Here is a 22,865-nt window from a genome sequence, read left to right as displayed (position 1 = left end):
CCTTCTTGTTACTCCATTTCCCGTCAGTCCAGAGATGATTCCAGTTTCAGATGGGTGGTCTTACAATCACTGTTCAGATAGACTCTGAACCCTCTCCATAGTTGTTTTGTGTCACCTACAGTGGAACTGACATGTGCAATCACTCAAAGAAGAAGAAACTGTTACCTACCTTTCTGTAAGTGTTGTTCTTCAAGATGTGTTGCACATGTCAGTTCCACAACCCACCTCCTCCCACTCTGTATCAGAGTCAAACCAGTATGAAGGAACTGAGGGGAGTTGGGGGCAGCTCCATGCTCTTATACCAGTACACAGCAGCGCAAAGTGACAGAGGGCACTCAAGCCACAGGTACCACTGAGGGGGAAAAATATCTCTGACAATTGTGCATGAGGCGTCGCCTACAGTGGCATAGCCATGTGCGACACATTTTGAAGAACAGTTACAGAAAGGTAGGTATCTATTTCTTCCTTATCCTCCTTATAGAGGAAGATGTCAGAAAACAGGAACAGATTTGAGGGTCGGAATATCTGCCCCCTTTTAAGGCATGGAGCCAGAAGGTAAATCAGGAGCTGGAATGCTGTCAGTGGAGGGTAAAGAGCAAGTTCTGAGAGCTTGCTTTGTGGTTAAATAAGGGTTTTTGATTTCAAAAGGGCTGACTTTCAAAAATTAAGGAAATTAGTTAGGGAAGTGGATTGGACTGAAGAACTTATGGATCTAAAGGCAGAGGAGGCCTGGGATTACTTTAAGTCAAAGCTGCAGAAGCTATTGAAAGCCTGCATCCCAAGAAAGGGGGAAAAATTCATAGGCAGGAGTTGTAGACCAAGCTGGATGAGCAAGCATCTCAGAGAAGTGATTAAGAAAAAGCAGAAAGTATACAGGGAGTGGAAGTTGGGAGGGATCAGCAAGGAAAGCTACCTTATTGAGGTCAGAACATGTAGAGATAAAGTGAGAGAGGCTAAAAGTCAAGTAGAGTTGGACCTTGCAAAGGGAATTAAAACCAATAGTAAAAGGTTCTATAGCCATATAATTAAGAGGAAAACAAAGAAAGAAGAAGTGGGACTGCTAAACACTGAGGATGGAGTGGAGGTTAAGGATAATTTAGGCATGGCCCAATATCTAAACAAATACTTTGCCTCAGTCTTTAATAAGGCTAATGAGGATCTTAGGGATAATGGTAGCATGACAAATGGGAATGAGAATATGGAGGTAGATATTACCATATCTGAGGTAGAAGCGAAACTCGAACAGCTTAATGGGGCTAAATTGGGGGGCCCAGATAATCTTCATCCAAGAATATTAAAGGAATTGGCACATGAAATTGCAAGCCCATTAGCAAGAATTTTTAATGAATCTGTAAACTCAAGGGTTGTACCGTATGACTGGAGAATTACTAACATAGTTCCTATTTTTACGAAAGGGAAAAAAAGTGATCCAGGTAACTACAGGCCTGTTAGTTTGACATCTGTAGTATGCAAGGTCTTGGAAAAAATTTTGAAGGAGAAAGTAGTTAAGGACATTGAGGTCAATGGTAAATGGGACAAAATACAACATGGTTTTACAAAAGGTAGATCGTGCCAAACCAACCTGATCTCCTTCTTTGAGAAAGTAACAGATTTTTTAGACAAAGGAAACACAGTGGATCTAATTTACCTAGATTTCAGTAAGGCATTTGATACCGTGCCACATGGGGAATTATTAGTTAAATTGGAAAAGGTGGGGATCAATATGAAAATTGAAAGGTGGATAAGGAATTGGTTAAAAGGGAGACTACAGCAGGTCATACTGAAAGATGAACTGTCAGGCTGGAGGGAGATTACCAGTGGAGTTCCTCAGGGATCGGTTTTGGGACCAATCTTATTTAATTTTTTTATTACTGACCTCAGCACAAAAAGTGGGAGTGTGCTAATAAAGTTTGTGGATGATACAAAGCTGGGAGATATTGCCAATTTAGAGAAGGACCGGGATATCATACAGGAGGATCTGGATGACCTTGTAAACTGGAGTAATAGTAATAGGATGAAAGTTAATAGTGAGAAGTGTAAGGTCATGCATTTAGGGATTAATAAGAATTTTAGTTATAAGCTGAGGACGCATCAATTAGAAGTAACGGAGGAGGAGAAGGACCTTGGAGTATTGGTTGATCATAGGATGACTATGAGCCGCCAATGTGATATGGCCATGAAAAAAGCTAATGCGGTCTTGGGATGCATCAGGCGAGGTGTTTCCAGTAGAGATAAGGAGGTGTTAGTACCGTTATACAAGGCACTGGTGAGACCTCACCTGGAATACTGTGTGCAGTTCTGGTCTCCCATGTTTAAGAAGGATGAATTCAAACTGGAACAGGTACAGAGAAGGGCTACTAGGATGATCCGAGGAATGGAAAACCTGTCTTATGAAAGGAGACTCAAGGAGCTTGGCTTGTTTAGCCTAACCAAAAGAAGGTTGAGGGGAGATATGATTGCTCTCTATAAATATATCAGAGGGATAAATACCGGAGAGGGAGAGGAATTATTTAAGCTCAGTACCAATTTGGACACAAGAACAAATGGATATAAACTGGCCATCAGGAAGTTTAGACTTGAAATTAGACGAAGGTTTCTAACCATCAGAGGAGTGAAGTTCTGGAATAGCCTTCCAAGGGAAGCAGTGGGGGCAAAAGACCTATCTGGCCTCAAGATTAAACTCAATAAGTTTATGGAGGAGATGGTATGATGGGATAACATGATTTTGGCAATTAATTGATCTTTAAATATTAATGGTAAATAGGCCCAATGGCCTGTGATGGGATATTAGATGGGGTGGGATCTGAGTTACTACAGAGAATTCTTTTTTGGGTATCTGGCTGGTGAATCTTGCCCATATGCTCAGGGTTCATCTGATCGCCATATTTGGGGTCGGGAAGGAATTTTCCTCCAGGGCAGATTGGAAGAGGCCCTGGAGCTTTTTCGCCTTCCTCTCTAGCATGGGGCACAGGTCACTTGCTGGAGGATTCTCTGCTCCTTGAAGTCTTTAAACCACGATTTGAGGACTTCAATAGCTCAGACATAGGTGAGGTTTATCGCAGGAGTGGGTGGGTGAGATTCTGTGGCCTGCATTGTGCAGGAGGTCAGACTAGATGATCATAATGGTCCCTTCTGACCTTAATAATATCTGTGAAACTGAAAAGTGACCAGTATATACTCCTGTTTTCCTATTTGTATGTGATATGTCGCTTGGAGACTGGGCTATTGCACAGTGGCCAATTTAGGGAGCTATCCTGGAGGACTGTTGTGTAGCTTCAGACTGTCATATATTTAATAAGCTCCCAGGAGTCAAGTCGATCAGGAGAGAAGGCCAAACACTTTATTAGCCTCATGAGTCTTCAATTCAATCAGTCTGCATAGTCTTCTGAAAAGTATCTACCACACACTGGGCATGCTCAGAGGTTTAACACCAATTTTAGCATAGTCACTCCCATACCAGTAATTTTATACTCCTCCTTTCATCTCCCTCTTTAGCTCCTTCCGTTCATCTCAGGTAGCACTCTTTTTTTATTGGAAATAACACATAGCACAGGTCCATGGATTTTGAAATAACTTTCAGAATAATTTAATTAGTCTTTGCTCCCAAATTTTCAGACATAGATGCCTCAAGTTGACCACCCTGGGGTGGGATTTTCAAAAGCCCCTAAGTCAAAATTAATGGGATACATGACTTAGGAGTGTGTAGGTGCTTTTGAAATTCATTGTTAGGATATAGATATTCAGGCCTGTCAGTAAAGGCCTGTACTCTAAGAATTTAGGTGTATTCTTATCACTTAGCTAGTTCTAGAGGTATAAAAGAAAGAATCAAAATCACTGTCTGCCGGTGTAAGGTCCTTCTCTTACTGTGACAGTCTGAGGCCCTGTTCTTAGGCTAAGGCCTTTGGCTAAGCAACAGAGGCAGCCATAAGCTGGGAAGCGAACGGTCACATCCTCACATTGCAAACTAGTCACATTGAAAGAAGGTGCTATTCAGCTGTTAGGAATACAATCCTGTCCTGATAATGCCCATCGCCTCCAGAGAAAGGGAAGTGCCTAGAAGATGTAAAAGGAAACTTAGTTTGATAGCATCCTGTCTGGCAAGAACTCACTTATCAACAGCTGGGATGTGAAATCCTCACTTCTGTATTGTTTTGTCATTATAGTTCCCACTTTGCTATTGTTTGTCTGTATAATCTCTGTCTGGTTCTGTGATTGTTCCTGTCTGCTGTATAATTAATTTTGCTGGGTATAAACTAATTAAGATGGTGGGATATAATTGGTTACATAATCATGTTACAATATGTTAGGATTGGTTAGTTAAATTTCAGGAAAATGATTGGTTAAGGTTTGGCTAAGCAGAACTCAAGTTTTACTATATAGTCTGCAGTCAATCAGGAAGTGAGGGGGTGGGTGTGTGGGTGGGGGAGATGGGAACAGGGAATGGGGGTAAGGAAATTGGAATAATGTTTTACTAAAGGGGGAAATGGGAATGGGGGTAAGGAAATCAAGTTTGGCTAAGGGCAGGAATGGGAACAAGGACTCCGTGGTGTCAGAGCTGGGAAGGAGGACACTAAGGAAGGAAACTGGAATCATGCTTGCTGGAAGTTCACCCCAATAAACATCGAATTGTTTGCACCTTTGGACTTCGGGTATTGTTGCTCTCTGTTCATGCGAGAAGGACCAGGGAAGTAAGTGGGTGAAGGAATAAGCCCCCTAACATTCATGTATAGGCACCAAAGGTCATTGAGCTCCCGTAGTGCCCATTGACATAAATAGGAGCTACAGGTGCTCAGCATCTCTGAAAATCAGGCCACTTATTGAGACGGCTAATTTTAGGCCCCTAAGCTTGAAAATGATGGCCCTTATATATTATTTCAGACCTGTATGTATAGCTGCTAACATGATTCACTCCATACTGATTATGCTTTGGCATCAGCCCAGTGTTACTTGGAGTTTTCAGTCTTTGTGATGCTATTGTCTTCTATATAGGGTTTTGTACCACACTTATCTCTGTGATATCTGAATACCTTCCAGCAGTGCATTAAGCAATGTGACTATACATCTGTCGCTTGTTGTTTGTTCTCTCATCCTCTCTCTGAGAGAGAATTGTGTGCAGTGGAGTGTCTTGTTTTGGTAGGTGTGGGTTTGTGTGGTTTTTTTATGCTGGTGTCTGTAATGATTCTGCTCACATGGAGGTAGACTTTCTCATTTCTTTTAAAAAGAAAAGAAGTACTTGTGGCACCTTAGAGACTAACAAATTTATTTGAGCATAAGCTTTCGTGAGCTACAGCTCACTTCATCGGATGCATTCAGTGGAAAATACAGTGGGGAGATTTTATGTACACAGAGAACATGGAACAATGGGTGTTACCATACACGCTGTAATGAGAGTGATCACTTAAGGTGAGCTATTACCAGCAGGAGAGCAGGGGGGAAAAACCTTTTGTAGTGATAATCAAGGTGAGCCATTTCCAGCAGTTGACAAGAACATCTGAGGAACATTGGGGGGCGAGGGGGGAATACACATGGGGAAATAGTTTTACTTTGTGTAATGACCCATCCACTCCCAGTCTTTATTCAAGCCTAAGTTAATTGTATCCAGTTTGCAGATTAATTCCAATTCAGCAGTCTCTCGTTGGAGTCTGTTTTTGAAGTTTTTTTGTTGAAGAATTGCAACTTTTAGGTCTGTAATCGAGTGACCAAAGAGACTGAAGTGTTGTCCGACTGGTTTTTGAATGTTATAATTCTTGACATCTGATTTGTGTCCATTTATTCTTTTACGTAGAGACTGTCCAGTTTGACCAATGTACATGGCAGAGGGGCATTGCTGGCACATGACGACATATATCACATTGGTAGATGCGCAGGTGGACGAGCCTCTGATAGTGTGGCCGATGTGATTAGGCCCTGTGATGGTGTCCCCTGAATAGATATGTGGACACAGTTGGCACTGGGCTTTGTTGCAAGGATAGGTTCCTGGGTTAGTGGTTCTGTTGTGTGGTGTGTGGTTGCTGGTGAGTATTTGCTTCAGGTTGGGGGGCTGTCTGTAAGCAAGGACTGGCCTGTCTCCCAAGATCTGTGAGAGTGATGGGTCATCCTTCAGGATAGGTTGTAGATCCTTGATGGTGCGTTGGAGAGGTTTTAGTTGGGGGCTGAAGGTGATAGCTAGTGGCGTTCTGCTATTTTCTTTGTTGGGCCTGACCTATAGTAGGTGACTTCTGGGTACTCTTTTGGCTCTGTCAATCTGTTTCTTCACTTCTGCAGGTGGGTATTGTAGTTTTAAGAATGCTTGATAGAGATCTTGTAGGCGTTTGTCTCTGTCTGAGGGGTTGGAGCAAATGCGGTTGTATCGTAGAGCTTGGCTGTAGACAATGGATCGTGTGGTGTGGTCAGGGTGAAAGCTGGAGGCATGTAGGTAGGAATAGCGGTCAGTAGGTTTCCGGTATAGGGTGGTGTTTATGTGACCATCGCTTAACCAGGAAGTGGATCTTTGGCTGGCAGCAGATGGTGCAGAAGGACTGCAAGCCATCCACATCTCTTGGCTGCTCGGCAGAAGATGGTACAATAGGACTGCTAGCCATCCATATTTCCTGCCTGCCCGGCAAAAGATGGTACAATAGGACTGCCTGCAGGACTAAAGAGAGTGACCTGGTCGAGTCACTCCTAATGTAGTCCCTGCACCCATGTCTGCCCAGGCGCTCCTGACCGACACGGCCAGGAGCACCTCGGACATGAGGATAATGGCTACCAGTCCTATTGTACCGTCTGCTGCCACAAGGCAATGGGTTGGTGCTGCTGTGAAGCAATGCAGTACCGCGTCTGCCAGCACCCAGGAGACATACGGTGACAGTGAGCTGAGCAGGCTCCATGCTTGCCGTGGTATGGCGTCTGCACAGGTAAATCCAGGAAGTTTTTGGAAAATGTAGGGGACAATTTCCTGGTGCAAGTGCTGGAGGAACCAACTAGAGGCAGAGCTCTTCTTGACCTGCTGCTCACAAACCAGGAAGAATTAGTAGGGGAAGCTAAAGTGGATGGGAACCTGGGAGGCAGTGACCATGAGATGGTCGAGTTCAGGATCCTGACACAGGGAAGAAAGGAGGGCAACAGAATACAGACCCTGGACTTCAGAAAAGCAGACTTTGACTCCCTCAGGGAACTGATGGGCAGGATCCCCTGGGAGAATAACATGAGGGGGAAAGGAGTCCAGGAGAGCTGGCTGTATTTTAAAGAATCCTTAGTGAGGTTACAGGGACAAACCATCCCGATGTGTAGAAAGAATAGTAAATATGGCAGGCGACCAGCTTGGCTTAACAGTGAAATCCTTGCTGAACTTGAACACAAAAAAGAAGCTTACAAGAAGTGGAAGATTGGACAAATGACCAGGGAAGAGTATAAAAATATTGCTCGGGCATGCAGGAGTGAAATCAGGAAGGCCAAATCACACCTGGAGTTGCAGCTAGCAAGAGATGTTAAGAGTAACAAGAAGGGTTTCTTCAGGTATGTTAGCAACAAGAAGAAAGTCAAGGAAAGTGTGGGCCCTTTACTGAATGAGGGAGGCAACCTAGTGACAGAGGATGTGGAAAAAGCTAATGTACTCAATCCTTTTTTTGCCTCTGTCTTCACGAACAAGGTCAGCTCCCAGACTGTTGCACTGGCCAGCACAGCATGGGGAGGAGGTGACCAGCCCTCTGTGGAGAAAGAAGTGGTTCGGGACTATTTAGAAAAGCTGGATGAGCACAAGTCCATGGGGCCGGATGCGCTGCATCTGAGAGTGCTAAAGGAGTTGGTGGATGTGCTTGCAGAGCCATTCGCCATTATCTTTGAAAACTCATGGCAATCGGGGGAAGTCCCGGATGATAGGAAAAAGGCTAAAGTAGTGCCCATCTTTAAAAAAGGGAAGAAGGAGGATCCTGGGAACTACAGGCCAGTCAGCCTCACCTCAGTCCCTGGAAAAATCATGGAGCAGGTCCTCAAGGAATCAATTCTGAAGCACTTAGAGGAGAGGAAAGTGATCAGGAACAGTCAGCATGGATTCACTAAGGGCAAGTTATGCCTAACTAATCTAATTGCCTTCTATGATGAGATAACTGGCTCTGTGGATGAGGGGAAAGTGGTGGACGTGTTGTTCCTTGACTTTAGCAAAGCTTTTGACACAGTCTCCCACAGTATTCTTGCCAGCAAGTTAAAGAAGTATGGGCTGGATGAATGGACTATAAGGTGGCCAGAAAGTTGGCTAGATTGTCGGGCTCAACGGGTAGTGATCAATGACTCCATGTCTAGTTGGCAGCCGGTATGAAGTGGAGTGCCCCAAGGTTCGGTCCTGGGGCCGGTTTTGTTCAATATCTTCATAAATGATCTGGAGGATGGTGTGGATTGCACCCTCAGTAAGTTTGCAGATGACACTAAACTGGGAGGGGAGGTAGATACGCTGGAGGATAGGGATAGGATACAGAGGGCCCTAGACAAATTAGAGGATTGGGCCAAAAGAAATTTGATGAGGTTCAACAAGGACAAGTGCAGAGTCCTGCACTTAGCATGGAAGAATCCAATGCACCGCTACAGACTAGGGACCGAATGGCTATGCAGCAGTTCTGCAGAAAAGGACCTAGGAGTTACAGTGGACGAGAAGCTGGATATGAGTCAACAGTGTGCCCTTGTTGGCAAGAAGGCCAATGGCATTTTGGGATGTATACGTAGGGGCATTGCCAGCAGATCGAGGGACGTGATCGTTCCCCTCTATTCGACATTGGTGAGACCTCATCTGGAGTACTGTGTCCAGTTTTGGGCCCCACACTACAAGAAGGACGTGGATAAATTGGAAAGATCCAGCGGAGGGCAAGAAAAATGATTAGGGGACTGGAACACATGAGTTATGAGGAGAGGCTGAGGGAACTGGGATTGTTTGGTCTGCGGAAGAGAAGAATGAGGGGGGATTTGATAGCTGCTTTCAACTACCTGGAAGCGGGTTCCAAAGAGGATGGATGTAGACTATTCTTAGTGGTAGCTGATGACAGAACAAGGAGTAATGGTCTCAAGTTGCAGTGGGGGAGGTTTAGGTTGGATATTAGAAAAAACTTTTTCACTAGGAGGGTGGTGAAACACTGGAACGTGTTACCTAGGGAGGTGGTGGAATCTCCTTCCTTAGATATTTTTAAGGTCAGGCTTGACAAATCCCTGGCTGGGATGATTTAATTGGGGATTGGTCCTGCTTTGAGCAGGGGGTTGGACTAGATGACCTCCTGAGGTCCCTTCCAACCCTGATATTCTATGATTCACCCCCTTTCCTGGGGAAGGCTTGATAAAAATCCTCACCAATTTGCATCGGTGAACAGAGACCCAAACCCTTGGATCTTAAGAACTATGAAATAGCAATCAGGTTCTTAAAAGAAGAATTTTAATTGAAGAAAAAAGTAAAAGAATCACCTCTGTAAAATCAGCATGGTAAATACCTTACAGGGTAATCAGATTCAAAACATAGAGAATCCCTCTAGGCAAAACCTTAAGTTACAAAAAGACACAAAAACAGGAATATCCATTCCATTCAGCACAGCTTATTTTCTCCGCCATTTAAACAAACAGAATCTAACGCATAACTAGCTAGATTACTTACTAAGTTCTAAGACTCCATTCCTTTCTGTTCCTGGCAAAAGCATCACACAGACACACACAGAGCCTTTGTTTCCCCCCCGCTCCAGCTTTGAAAGTATCTTGTCTCCTCATTGGTCATTTTGGTCAGGTGCCAGCGAGGTTATCCTAGCTTCTTAACCCTTTACAGGTGAAAGGGTTTTTCCTCTGGCCAGGAGGGATTTTAAAGGTGTTTACCCTTCCCTTTATATTTATGACAATGAGGTAGATGGCGGAGTCTGGTTTCTTGGGCACATGTCCTGACTTTTGTTGCTGCTTTTCTGACAGCACTGAAGAAGTGCTTGTATGCTTTCTTTCTCAGACTGCATGAAGTAGGAATGCACACAGGCCTGCACCAGTAATGTCGGTGAAGGCTGGCTAATGAGCTGTACAGGGGTCCACTTGCATCTGAGATGTTTGTTCTGTTACTGGGATCTGCAACAGCTCAGATTTTGGGGGATTAAAAGTCTTTCCTTAACTTGCAGTTTTCCTCAGTTCAACCATTTGTGTTTTAAGAATTCATTATTCTTTAAGGCTCTTTCCCTGAAGTTATTGAGCCATGTTTACAACCTTGAGTGCAGCTAGATGAAGTTTTTAGTTGTGGATTTCCATAACTTTTTGTAAACCATTTCAAAGAATTGCCCTGGGATGTTTTCCTACATGGAAGTTGTCCATTCCTGTTCCACTTGCTGTCCATGTGCTGCATTTCTTAAGTATGCAAAATTCACCTGCCAGATCCTCCCCACAGTAGGGGCCCTTATTGTGTGCCACCCAAAGCCCTGCTCTTCTGTCTGAGTTCCTGGGCACAGCAATATCCCTACAATGCACTGGCAAGCATCAGAGTGACTGCACCAGATCTCAGAGATGAAAATGTGCTCATGACACCTCAGAGATTTCCCAAGCCCTACTGGATATTTTCATTTAACCACCTACTCTTTCCAAGAGAGCCAAAGATTCCTGTCCTCTTTAGACCGTGACACTCTGCTACTGCAACCCAGTGTGCACAAACAAGAGCTGCTGCTGGCTGCGTGGGAAGAACTGAGGAGCATAGCTGCAGGCTGGGGGTGACCTCACTGAAGATGGTCCAGCAGAGTCAGGCAGATGTTTGCGCTGACCTAGGGCAATTGGGAGGTGCCATGTGATTTAGCACCACATAAGAGGAGACGCCCATCAATAGTGGATTTCTCTCACTGTCAGTCTCACCATAGAACCTGGGTCTCGGATGAAGTGGACACTGACTGTGGAGACAAATAGCTAGTTTATGTGGGGAGTGCTAGCCTGTGGGATTTGGCAAACTCATAATATCTGTGAAGGTTAAGCCTTCCCTCTCCCCTTTCCTCTTTGTGCAGGTGCTGCTAGAGAAAGAGAGGGAGAAGAAGTCTTTGCTGGAGGCACTGCTCCAAACACAGGAAGAATTGACAGATGCCTGTCAACAGCTGGAGCAGCTTCGCCAAGAGGTGAAGAAGCATCAGAAGGAGCAGGTAGGCTTGACCAGCAGGGAGCAGTGGAGAGGAGGGAACGGGCTGTTAGAATCCAACACATAGGACGGAAAAAAGACAGGGGTGAAAGGAGAGAGAATGGGGACAAGTCAGAGACTGGAGGGCAGTGCAGAGCTGGGAGAGAAGCACTGGGGCAGAAAAGAGGAGCCAGGAGAGGGCTGCACCTGAGCAGAAGCCTGGTAAGTAAAAGGAAAGATAGGTTAGAGGCAAAGATAGCAGCAAGGTGGGTTTTGTGCACACAACCACCCAGGCGGAGCAAAGGCAGAAAGATATGGTTGGTGAGCGGGACTCTGGGGCACAGAAGGGATGGAGCAGGATTTGATATTTCACAGCTTTCAGTGACTCACTCTTTGGCCTGGCTGCAGAACACCGTGGTGGGGCTGCAAGCTGAGCTCCAGGAAGCTCAGAATCAGATGGCGGCGGTGGAGAGCAGGCACCAGGAAGAGGTCAAAACCCTCAAACAGGAAATAGACGTTCTCCTTACTCAGCAAGACACCCTGCGAAACCAGGTGACTGCCCCAGGCACAGTGCAATGGAGATTCCACCCAGGAGGGGGCAGTCCCCCTGCCTGTCGCTCACCCTCAATATGATCCTCACCTTGCTACTTAGCCCTGATCCTGGCTGGGCAGAGGGGAGAGGTGGTCCCTCTGTCTGTTGCCTGGCTGCTTACCTCTGATCACAGCTGATGGGGACGGTCCCTCTCCTCTGTCACTCTGCTGCTTACTCCAATCCCATCCCGATCTTGGCTGGGAGGGACAGTCCCTCTGCCTGTCATCCTGCCATTCGCTCCTGATCCTAGCTGCACAGTAGCAGAACTCCATCTGTCCTGCTGCTGGTTCTTTTATTTCGGGGGGTGACGGGGGATTGGGTGAACAAACTACTCCACTTAGGTCTCCAAACATATGAGCAACATCAATTTGAACCTGGCACTCTGAAGATCAGATGATGCTTTAACTTGCTTGTTTGCTTTCCCCACAGGATACAGAAAGGCTATTGCATGCTTTAACCTCTGGCTTCTCTACTATTCTTCTCTCATATTTCAGGTGCAAGAGCTAGTGGTCACCAAGGATTCCTGGCAACAGATTGGCTTGGAGGCTCAGCGGCAATTGAATGAGGTGCAAAAATTATCCAATCAGAAGATACTGGAGGCTGCTCATATCCAGAAGATGCTAGAGGGGGAGAGGAGCCGACGGGAGGAGGCGGAGCGTCACAACATAGAGCTCCGGGCCACGCTTGGAGCCCTGGAGGGGGCAAAGAGCCGATGGGAGGAGGTGAAGCGTCAGAACACAGAGCTCCAGGCCACGCTCGGAGTCCTGGAGGGGGAAAGGAGCCGACGGGAGGAGGTGGAGCATCAGAACACAGAGCTCCAGGCCACGCTCAGAGCCCTGGAAGGGGAGAGGAGCCGATGGGAGGAGGTGGAGCGTCAGAACACAGAGCTCCGGGCCACGCTTGGAGCCCTGGAGGGGGAAAAGAGCCGATGGGAGGAGGTGAAGCGTCAGAACACAGAGCTCCAGGCTACGCTCAGAGCCCTGGAAGGGGAGAGGAGCCGATGGGAGGAGGTGGAGCGTCAGAACACAGAGCTCCGGGCCACACTTGGAGCCCTGGAGGGGGAAAAGAGCCGACGGGAGGAGGTGGAGCGTCAGAACACAGAACTCCAGGCCACGCTCAGAGCCCTGGAGGGGGAAAGGAGCCGACGGGAGGAGGCAGAGCGTCAGAACACAGAGCTCCAGGCCACGCTCAGAGCCCTGGAAGGGGAGAGGAGCCGATGGGAGGAGGTGGAGCGTCAGAACACAGAGCTCCGGGCCACGCTTGGAGCCCTGGAGGGGGAAAAGAGCCAATGGGAGGAGGTGAAGCGTCAGAACACAGAGCTCCAGGCTACGCTCAGAGCCCTGGAAGGGGAGAGGAGCCGATGGGAGGAGGTGGAGCGTCAGAACACAGAGCTCCGGGCCACACTTGGAGCCCTGGAGGGGGAAAAGAGCCGACGGGAGGAGGCAGAGCGTCAGAACACAGAGCTCCGGGCCACGCTCAGAGCCCTGGAGGGGGAAAGAAGCCGATGGGAGGAGGCGGAGCGTCAGAACACAGAGCTCCGGGCCACACTCAGAGACCTGGATGGGGAAAGGAGCCGACGGGAGGAGGCGGAGCGTCAGAATACAGAGCTCTGGGCCATGCTCGGAGACCTGGAGGGGGAGAGGAGCCAACGGGAGGAAACGGAGCGTCAGAACACAGAGCTCCAGGCCACGCTCAGAGATCTGGAGGGGGAGAGGAGCCGACGGGAGGAAGCGGAGCGTCAGAATACAGAGCTCCGGGCCACACTCAAAGCCCTGGACGGGGAGAGGAGCCAACGGGAGGAGGTGGAGTGTCAGAACACAGAGCTCCGGGCCATGCTCAGAAACCTGGAGGGGGAGAGGAGCCGACGGGAGGAGACGGAGCGTCAGAACACAGAGCTCCAGGCCACGCTCGGAGTCCTGGAGCGGGAAAAGAGCCAATGGGAGGAGGTGAAGCGTCAGAACACAGAGCTCCAGGCCACGCTCAGAGTCCTGGAGGGGGAAAAGAGCCAACGGGAGGAAGCAGAGCGTCAGAACACAGAGCTCCAGGCCACGCTCAGAGCCTTGGAGGGTGAAAAAGCCAGGTGGGCAGAAATCAAGTGTAATGTGGACTAGATATTTTTTTCCCCATCTTAACTGATTCCTGTTTTCAGGTCTGTGCACATGTAAGCTAATCTGGGAGCATATCCCAAAGTTCTGAGGTGTTGGTGCAATTAGGAGCCTACTCTTACATTGTCTCACTGGGGTGCCTGGACTGCACTGTCAGTTTCCTTCTGACAGCAGTCAGCAAAGGCACTCCTTAGGGACATGGCTGCAGTTGTACTGGCTTTGCCCTGGTTTGTCTGCTGGAGACTGCTGGATTTCTAACAGGTAAGCATGATTAGCCAATTCCTTTACCCAGCTGGTTGCCCTTAATGACAGTTCAAATGTCTAAGTGCATTGTATGGAACATCCATGGAGGTCCTGGCCGCTGTCAAAGTTTGGAGCCTCTGGCTTTGTTGGTGCTCCCAAGACTTGATCCCCTACTTCTCAATATCCTGCAGCAGCTGAGTCTATCTCCCTGAGCCTGAGTAGCTGGCACAGCTGAAGTGTTTGAGTTTTTCTCACCTGTCTCCAGCTCTGAGTCAATGAAGCATTTGGCTGCTCCCCTTAGCACACAAGAATTTTATCCCAACATATTGAGCTAACTGAGGTAGTAGGTCTCAGCTGCTTGACCCCACCCAAGCACAAAGCTGTGGCTTCCAGTCTGACTTATCTGCTCTGGCCTCTCTCTTTCCAGCTGCATTTATTGCTGCATTTGTGTTGTATTTTTCCTTAGTTATGTCTTCTTGTGCACATGGAGAATGGGATACATAGCAGTGCTTCAAGAAGTGCCCTAGGAATGACCATACAATGCCCCTCCTGGGCACACACAACTGTCTTGTGCACAGAAAGGACTGTGATTGACTTGTGTGCAAGATAGTTATCTCACACTCTCAGAACCTGGAGGGAGTGCCAAAAAGCTCTCCTGGCTCATCTCAGTGTTTTCAGAAATCCAGCTCACAGTCCCAGAAAACCTTGGCAGTTTCAGCCTCGAGAGACTTAGAATAGTGAACCCTCTCTGGCTAATATGACTGCATCAGAATCCCCCATGGTGGTGGACTTTCATCAAGATAGGATCCGTTGCTCAGTTTCTCTTTGAATTGCCAAGTGCACCCCAATGTGTCAGATAACTTGTAACTGTGGCATCTCCAGCTATGTTGGCATTGGAGCCAAACCTGCAGCCTTGTGCTGGATGCATTCTCAGCTGGTCCCAATACCAGTTCCCCATGTGCAGTCACAGCTGCTGGCCAAGATGCAGCCAGAGCTGACGCCTGGCCAGGCGGCTCTGACTCTTTCACACCCAGATCAGCAGAGCAATCTGCAGTGCCTCTGAGGAATGTTAGCTGGCAGTTTGTCTCTGGGCAAGGACTAATCTGTGTAAAGGATGACAGTGATTCCCCACAGGAGGATGAACCTTTGTCCAGTTTACTGAAAGAATAACTAGGGCCATTCATTCTCCTTTGACTCCTTTTCACAGGAAACCAAAGTTTGTTTTCCACCAACACCTGGAACAAGATGCTCCTATAGGTAGGGTATCTATGCCATTCCATCCTATCCTCTACCAGTTAGTGAAGCAGGTGTGGGAAAACCTTCATTTTACCTGAGTTACTTCCAGAAAAAACTCTATCATTAGTACCACCTGGAATTCAGAGTCCGATGCTGAATCTTCATAGAGGAGATCTCCAAGTAAATTGAGTGTGGATAGCAGACGGTCTTCACTGGGCACCAGTAAGATCACCAACACCAGTCGTGATCTAGGATTCATGTCTTGAAGCAGCTGAGATCGAGGGTTTTTTTGAGCCCACCTCTGCAGTATCTGGCTTGGGGTGAATGCTCAGATCAAAGACATGAGAGCTCAGTATGATGTATATACAGTAGTCACTGCCAAAAAGCATCAACCACAGAGTATGCAGGATCATGAAATCCCAGAGGGACCATGGCAATGGCTAGGAGGGACTTGTTTGAATTAAACAAAGAAACTTGTTTAGTGTTAGTTGGTTTTCACTCTAAATTCCTGGAGATTTAGGACTAGTAAACACAAGCAGTAGAATGATGGGTACCCATGTCAATCAAAATGAGAAGCCTAGGATGTCAGAGCTGCTGATTACTAACAACAGACCCCAGCTTTCAAGTATGAAAATTCAGGAATTCACTAAGACTTACCAGTCTGATCACATCATCTCCTCCCTGAAATACCCAGGCAGAGAGTAATGTCCTAAAGAAAGCTAAACAGGACAATAAAGATCCATATTTATTCCAGTTAGATGTTAGAATGATCCCTGGCATGAAAACCAGTAGAAAGATGGACAAGGACTTTACTTCCCACAATACCTCAGTTACAAAGAACACAATTATCAGACACATAGATTAATACGATATGTCAGGGAAGAGTCAACACAGCTTTTGTAAAGAGAAATCATGCCTCACCAATCTTTAGAATTCTTTGAGGGTATCAACAAACATAGATGAGGGTGATCCAGACTTTCAGAAAGCCTTTGACAAGGTCCCTTACCAAAGGCTCTTAAGCAAAGTAAGCAGTCATGGGATAAGACGGGAGGGTCCTCTCATAGATCAGTAACTGGTTAAAAGATAGGAAACAAAGGGTAGGAATAAATTATCAGTTTTCACAATGGAGAGAGATAAATAGCGGGGTCCCCCAAGGATCTGTACTGGGACCTGTGCTGTTCAACATATTCATAAATGTTATGGAAAAAGGGGTAAACAGTGCAAAATTTGCAAATGATACAAAATTATTCAAGATAGTTAAATCCAAAGCTGACTGCGAAGAATTACAAAGGAATCTCACTAACTGTGTGACTGGGCAACAAAATGGCAGATGAAATTCAGTGTTGATAAGTGCAAAGTAATGCACATTGGAAAACATAATCCCAGCTATACATACAAAATGATGGGGTCTAAATTATCTGTTACTACTCAAGAAAGAGTCATTGTGGGTAATCCTCTGAAAACATCCACTCAATGTGCAGCAGCAGTCAAAAAAGCTAATAGAATGTTAGGAACCATTAGGAAAGAGATAGTTAATAAGACAGTAAATATCACAATGGCACTATATAAATCAGTACAATTCTGGTCACCCTATCTCTAAAAAGAATATTACAATTGGAAAAGGTACAGAGAAGGACAACAAAATGATTAGGCTTATGAAACAGTTGTCTCTTGTCTAAGATGAACAGCCCCAGTCTTTTAAATCTCTCCTCATATGGAAGCTAAGGGGGACATGATAGAGATCTAGAACCTCATGACCGGCATGGAGAAAGTGAATAGGGAAGTGTTATTTACCTCTTCAAATAACACACAAACCAGGAGTCACCTGATGAAATTAATAGGCAGCAGGTTTAAAGCAAACAAAAGGAAGTACTTCACACAACACAGTCAACCTGCAGAACTTGTTGCCAGTGGATGTTGTGAAGCCCAGAAGTATAACTGGGTTCAAAAAAGAACGAGATAAGTTCCTGGAGAATAGGTCCATCAGTGGCTACTAGCCAAGATGATCAGGGACTCAACCCCATGCTCTGGATGTCTATAAACCTCTGAGTGCCAGAAGCTGGGACTGGCTGACAGGGCTGGATCACCTGATAATTTCTCCTGTTTATTCCCTCTGAAGCACCTGTCACTGGCTCCTGTCAGAAGACAGGATACTGGGCTACATGGACCATTGGTCGGAGCCAGTATGGCCGTTCTCATGAGATCATCTCTCCCACTTTAAAAACAGCAGATACTTTGGGACTGCTAATACAGGGACAAGACTTCAGTGCTAGCATGGGACTGAATGAACAGAGTGTCTGTGGGGTTAAGAAAGGGCCAGGCCTTGTCTCCTGCCAGGCTTGACTCACGAGGGCTTGTTAAATATTAAACCACATGGCAAAGAGCCCTGGGTTTATGGAGACCCCTCCTCTACCCCTCCCATCGCGGCACCACTGGATTTACGGACCTCCCTGTTGTGGTCCCGCCAGGCTTAGAGAGAGTGTCCCTGCCTTTGCCACAGAGCTGTCCCTGCCCCATCATATTGCCATCAGAGCATCACCTCTCCCCCATTCCAGGCACTGAGCTGCCAAGATTATACAGCCCCCGCCCATCACATTGCCATCAGAGTGTTGCCTCTTCCCTGCTCCAGGCACTGAGCCGCCAGGATTACTGAGTCCCTTCTCTCTTTCAGCCTGACTCTGGCCCTGGAGGGGAAGAAGCTGAGATTCAGGACCTTCCAGGAGAGAGACGATGCCCAGCGGAGTGAGATCATCAGCTTGCATTCAGCCATTTGCCAAGCTCAGCAGCTCCATTCTGACCACAGAGGAGAGATACAGGAGCTCAACACCCAGGTGCCCTGCACACCAGCATTCCCTTCCCCAGCAGCACATCAGGCTTCCCCAGGACCAGCCCCACCCTCCCCACCCACTATACGCATGTCCCTGTCTCCTCCTCCACTGCTTCCACTTCTGTAACACTGCCTCTTCTCCTCTCACCTGCTCGCAGCCTTGGAGCTATGGTGCTGAAGCCTGGATCTGTCTCTGCCCGCTCTATGTCTTAACCCCCTGATTGCAGATCCTGAGCCCCAGAGAGAACAGCAGACTCCTATGGAGCATCTCAATGCCTCTGTTGCAGTTGTTGGCTCCAGGTGGCTGTGCCTAGCCCTGCAAAGCACCAACTTCTCTCTCTGCTACGGGGAGGCAGAAAGGAGCTCAGAGCTGGGAAGGTGGGAGGTGCTTCCAACTCAGCCTGTTCACCTGGCGTCCCAGACACACAAAATGAGGGACTGACCATCGCGCTGTTCCTGCCTCCATGTTTTTGTCGGGTAGTTCACCTCCACTATGGCATAACTGGCTGCCCCTCCGGAGCCTCTTTCACCCAATGTGTTTTTTTTCTGGTTTCTTTCTGAGGGTAAGGGCATGGTGGGGCGGGGAGCAGTAATCGGTGTTTCCCTGTGGGTGGGGAGCTCTTGGTCCCTGAAGGTCCCGGAGTTTATTTCCAGTCTGACCTCTGCATCTCCTCGGTTTTGTGCCTTTGGCTGTAGGAAGGTGTCTGCTCAAAAGCAGCTTCCTCCGTCAGACTCTCTCTTCCTCCCTTCCCTCACAGTAGTCGTGCTGAGCCCACGAGGGCCTGTGTTTCTCTTCTCTGCAGGTCCACTCACTCAGGCAGGCAGTGCTAGAGAAAGAGGCTGGTTTAGTGGCCCGTGAGAAGCAGCTGTCACAGGATCTGGAGGAGTCACGAGCGAGCGAGCGGCATTTGAGGGATTTGCTGCGGATGCAAGAGGCAGAGGTGTCTCAGCTGCGCCTTAGCCTTTGTAGCACAGAGAGCCGGGCAGAGGCACTGGCTGTGGAGTGCCACCTCACCAGCAGTGCCCGCTGTGAAGCAGAGTCCAAGCTGGCCAGGCTGCACACCAGTCTGCAGCATACGCTGTGTGGCAGCACTCTGGCAAGTGGAGACCTTGTCACGTGGAGTCCAGGTGAGTGTGGCTGGTGTCTGTGGCAGTGTGTGCTGGAGGCTTACCCCCAGAAGGCCATGTGGATCTGTCCCTAGGCTGAGAAGGCTTTACAGCCTCGTGGAGGAGAGCTGGGGCTTCCCTTCCTAGTCCTGATTTCCTGGCCCATATCGCTTCCCAGTGGCCTTGCTCTGGTTGGGGAAGGCTAGGAACGGTGCGGAACCCTTTACTCTGGTCTTGGCCCAAGAGAAGTCCTCAGTCTCTGACACAGCAATTCTTGGCCTTCCATTCTGGGAGAACAGACAGCATATTACATTTGAAAAGTGTAACACGTTCCAGCCATCTCTGGCCCCCGGAGGGAGTGTCCTTCCACTTCTTCTGGAACTGCTAATTGGGATGGCCCTAGGGCTGGTCAGAGGCTTCCAGGGACTCCAGATCTGCATGGCTGACCTCAATAGCAGGCACCATGGATGATGGGTTTATACATCTTACGGGATGCTGTGCAAGCGGCAGGAAGCACTACAAGCTAGAGAGCCCAGGGCCAGTCATCAGCCCACTTGTGCTGCTGATTGCATGGAGTCCCACATGGCACGGTTGTTAATACTTAGAAAGGTATCCTGGGACATTGCTCCTAAAAGCCCCCAGAACATTTTGAATGGATTTGGTAAGGATATTTCATTGCAGCCTCCCTGTCAACATATCAAAAACAGGTACCAAGCCTGGGTGGGAGAAATCCAGGGGGGCAGGGCCGTTTGTGGACGTGCCAGTGTTTCTCAGAGCTGATAAAATTGCCCCCAAACCCTCTCTGCTCCTTCTCCTAGGTGCACATGACTCCTCACTGGCAGGTGTTTTCTGGGACGGGAGCCCTTTGGCCTGTTTCTCCCCCCTTGCCCTTTTAGGGAGGACTCATTAGGGCTGTGGGATTGCATCGTGTGCTTTACTCCCTTCCCCCATTTTTCTCCACGGGCCATTTCTCCCTCCCTTTCCAGTACATCCGGGGGGGGTCTCTGACATCCCCTTTCCCTCTGCATGTTACTGCCTCCTGAGAGGAGCTGCTGCTGAGGGCTGATGGTGTGGGAGGAGACTGTCTCTCCTGGCTTAGTACTGCAGAGCACTCCTGGGTGAACGGAAAGCCAGCAGGGCTGGATGCACACCTGGCAATAGCATCTAGTGTCTATAAGAGATTTGCAGCTGGACCATATTTCAGCCCCATTTGCTGGAACAAAGAGGAATTTGGGGCACAGAGCAGAAACCTGGGGCTGTTGGCAAGCATGGGCAGCCTTTGTTTCTAAAGCCAGGAAGGGCATGGAGGGCAGGCCTAAGCCCCAAAAAGCTCACTGCAGAGAGAACTAAGGCAGTGTTTGTGAATGGGGAAGCGACCTCAGCCCCAGGGTGAAATACAGCCCCAGGAGCCATTGGAGAATGCCACATCTGATGTGGCACTAATGGGCAGTCAAGGTAATGTGCAGTGTGTCACCTATTCACTGTAACATCTATGGGACCTGCCCCTGGGAGGTCTCCAAACCCTGCCACATGTAGGAGAAGCTAAGCAGGGCGCTGTCATGGCGACCCTTTGGCCAAACACTGATCCCAGGGCTTATTTTTCCAGAACAGGATCATGTTTGTGGGCTTACTGGGCCTCAACCTAAGGACCTCCCCATAGAGCTCACAGCAGAGAAAGTGGCAACAGCCTTCCGGGACCTGCACCAGGACCTGAGGCAGACTCTGCAAGATCGGGTAACTGCTTTCTTCGGTGCACTCACTTCCCCTGTCCCTCTGCTGAGCTTAAGGCGCAAAATAAGGTGCTGTGGCAGAGCTGGCTCTAGTTCCCTGTGCCAGTGCAGCCTAGAGCTGCTCAATACCCCCTCTGTAGGGATCCCACTCACTACTGCTGCCCGTGTTGGTTCTGGCCCTGCCCTGTCTGAGTCTGTGCCCTAGGCTTCCTCTGTCGGCTCTCCTGGCACCGTGTGTGTGTAGCTTCATACAGCTTCTCCTGCTTTCTCCAGGATGATGCCAGGAACAAGGCTCAGAAGCTGGAGCAGGAGCTGAGCAAGAAGGAGGCCGAGAGGGACTGTCTCAGAGCTCACACCCAAGAGCTGCAGAAGTGGTTGGCCCAAAGCCAGGAAGGTATGGCTGCCCTCCTTCCCACTGTACCAGGCCCACTCTGCTTTATCAACAAGGGAGTGAAGATGGCAGTTGGGGGAGAGGAAGAGCCACCGTGAGAGCCCACACAGACTGGTGCTCCTGAATAGACTGTGACCCATTGCAGAGAGATATCCCTGGTTCCCTGCAGTTCTCCTTGTAGTACTTGAAGAGTCCTCTCTTTTCTCCTCCTGCCCTGTGCTAACCTGGGGCATTCCTAAGTAAGGGAGGCTTCTCCTCCGTTTTCCAGTGCATTAGCTCTGTCTCCTCCCCCAGGATCCATGCGTTATTGCAGTTGTCAATAAATCATGTGCCTCTGTTACCTTCCCCAGTTTTCTACAATCTGCTGCTTCCTCTTCCTTCTCAGCCCTACCCTTTCTAGCCCTGATACAGTCTCTGAGCACAGGCTGCTGCTGAACCTCCCGCCCTCAGCAAAGTGCTTGATGGAGACACTGTCTCTCATCTCCCCAGTCACTTCTCACACACAACAACCCCTCAAACAGATCTCACTCTGGGTCTCTCCCTAGGCTATAGCACAGTAACTACTCCCCTACATATAGCTAATTGTCCTGTCTCTCTCACGCTTCCTCACTTACTCTTCCTCCATACCACAGCTATGCGGGCATCTTGGCTTCTCGTCAGTCATGGCACCCTTCGTACCCACCAAACACTTGAAATTGTCTGCCTTTCAATGTAATGATTGTCTCCTGTTCCTGTGTAGTGGAATAGAAGCTCCCTATCCTCCTGCCCTAGACCAGTCAGTATTTTATAGGCTTCTATCACGTCCCCTAGGCCTAGTTGAACAGTCCGAGTCTTTTCAGTCTCTCTCTATGGCAGAGCCCCTTGTTTCCCGTCTTGGAACTCTTTCTAATTCTGCAACATCCTTTTGCAAACTTATTGCTCCCTCCTTTGTGGTAGCAGCTCTTCTGCACTCAGACTTGTCCTTGAATGGAGCTCTACGTCAGTTGGTACTCATCCTTTTCCTTCCTATATATTTTCCTTTTGTAATCTTATCCACCTCAGCTCTCACTATTATACTGATGATGCTCACCTGCACCAGTCTGTTGACCTAATCTTATTGACCGCTCCTTGTTCACTTCCTCTGTCTGTGAACTCTGGTTTCACCTGAACTTCCTTAAGCCAAATACCTCAGACTGAGATACTTCTTTGGGCATAACCCAATCTCCCCTTTGTGGTCTGGCCCCTGGGAAGCAACGGGCAGTTTAATGGAAAGATTATGGCTCTTGCCCAGCTTTGTTTGGTTTTGTTTTGGTTCCTCTTCTCCTCGTTCCCCCTTGCAGAGATGCGGATGGTAGAAGGGAAGCAGGGCTCACTCCAGGCCACACTGCAAGAAGAGGTCATTGCCCTAAAGAAGGAGGTTGTGACGTTGCATGGGGAGGTTGCATCCTTGGAGAGGAGCCTTGAGGGCACCGAGAAGCAAAGAAGGGATGTTGTGGTAAGGCTGGCAGATGGCCCCGAAGTTTTGTTACATAATGCCCATTCAAGGAAAGCCTGAACAGAACTCTTTTAACTCTG

The 22,865-nt window shown here is 48.2% G+C and overlaps 1 protein-coding gene across 3 annotated transcripts in view; it reads left to right on the top strand.

Moving 5' to 3' along the window:
* The window catches only part of CEP250 (centrosomal protein 250), a 114,433-nt gene that overhangs the window by 75,521 nt on the left and 16,047 nt on the right, over positions 1-22,865 (top strand). For all 3 annotated transcript variants that reach the window (XM_077832348.1, XM_077832349.1, XM_077832346.1), the window contains exons 20-27: positions 10,974-11,105; positions 11,489-11,632; positions 12,167-13,752; positions 17,928-18,087; positions 18,887-19,211; positions 20,797-20,924; positions 21,194-21,314; positions 22,631-22,785. In XM_077832348.1, coding sequence (XP_077688474.1) covers positions 10,974-11,105; positions 11,489-11,632; positions 12,167-13,752; positions 17,928-18,087; positions 18,887-19,211; positions 20,797-20,924; positions 21,194-21,314; positions 22,631-22,785 — 2,751 coding nt within the window. The remainder of the gene's footprint in view (positions 1-10,973; positions 11,106-11,488; positions 11,633-12,166; positions 13,753-17,927; positions 18,088-18,886; positions 19,212-20,796; positions 20,925-21,193; positions 21,315-22,630; positions 22,786-22,865) is intronic.

This window comes from Eretmochelys imbricata, chromosome 13 (genome assembly GCF_965152235.1).
Source record: "Eretmochelys imbricata isolate rEreImb1 chromosome 13, rEreImb1.hap1, whole genome shotgun sequence".
Taxonomy (NCBI): Eukaryota; Metazoa; Chordata; order Testudines; family Cheloniidae; genus Eretmochelys; species Eretmochelys imbricata.
Note: the sequence above shows the minus strand (reverse complement) of the source record. Positions and strands in the feature narration are given on the sequence as shown.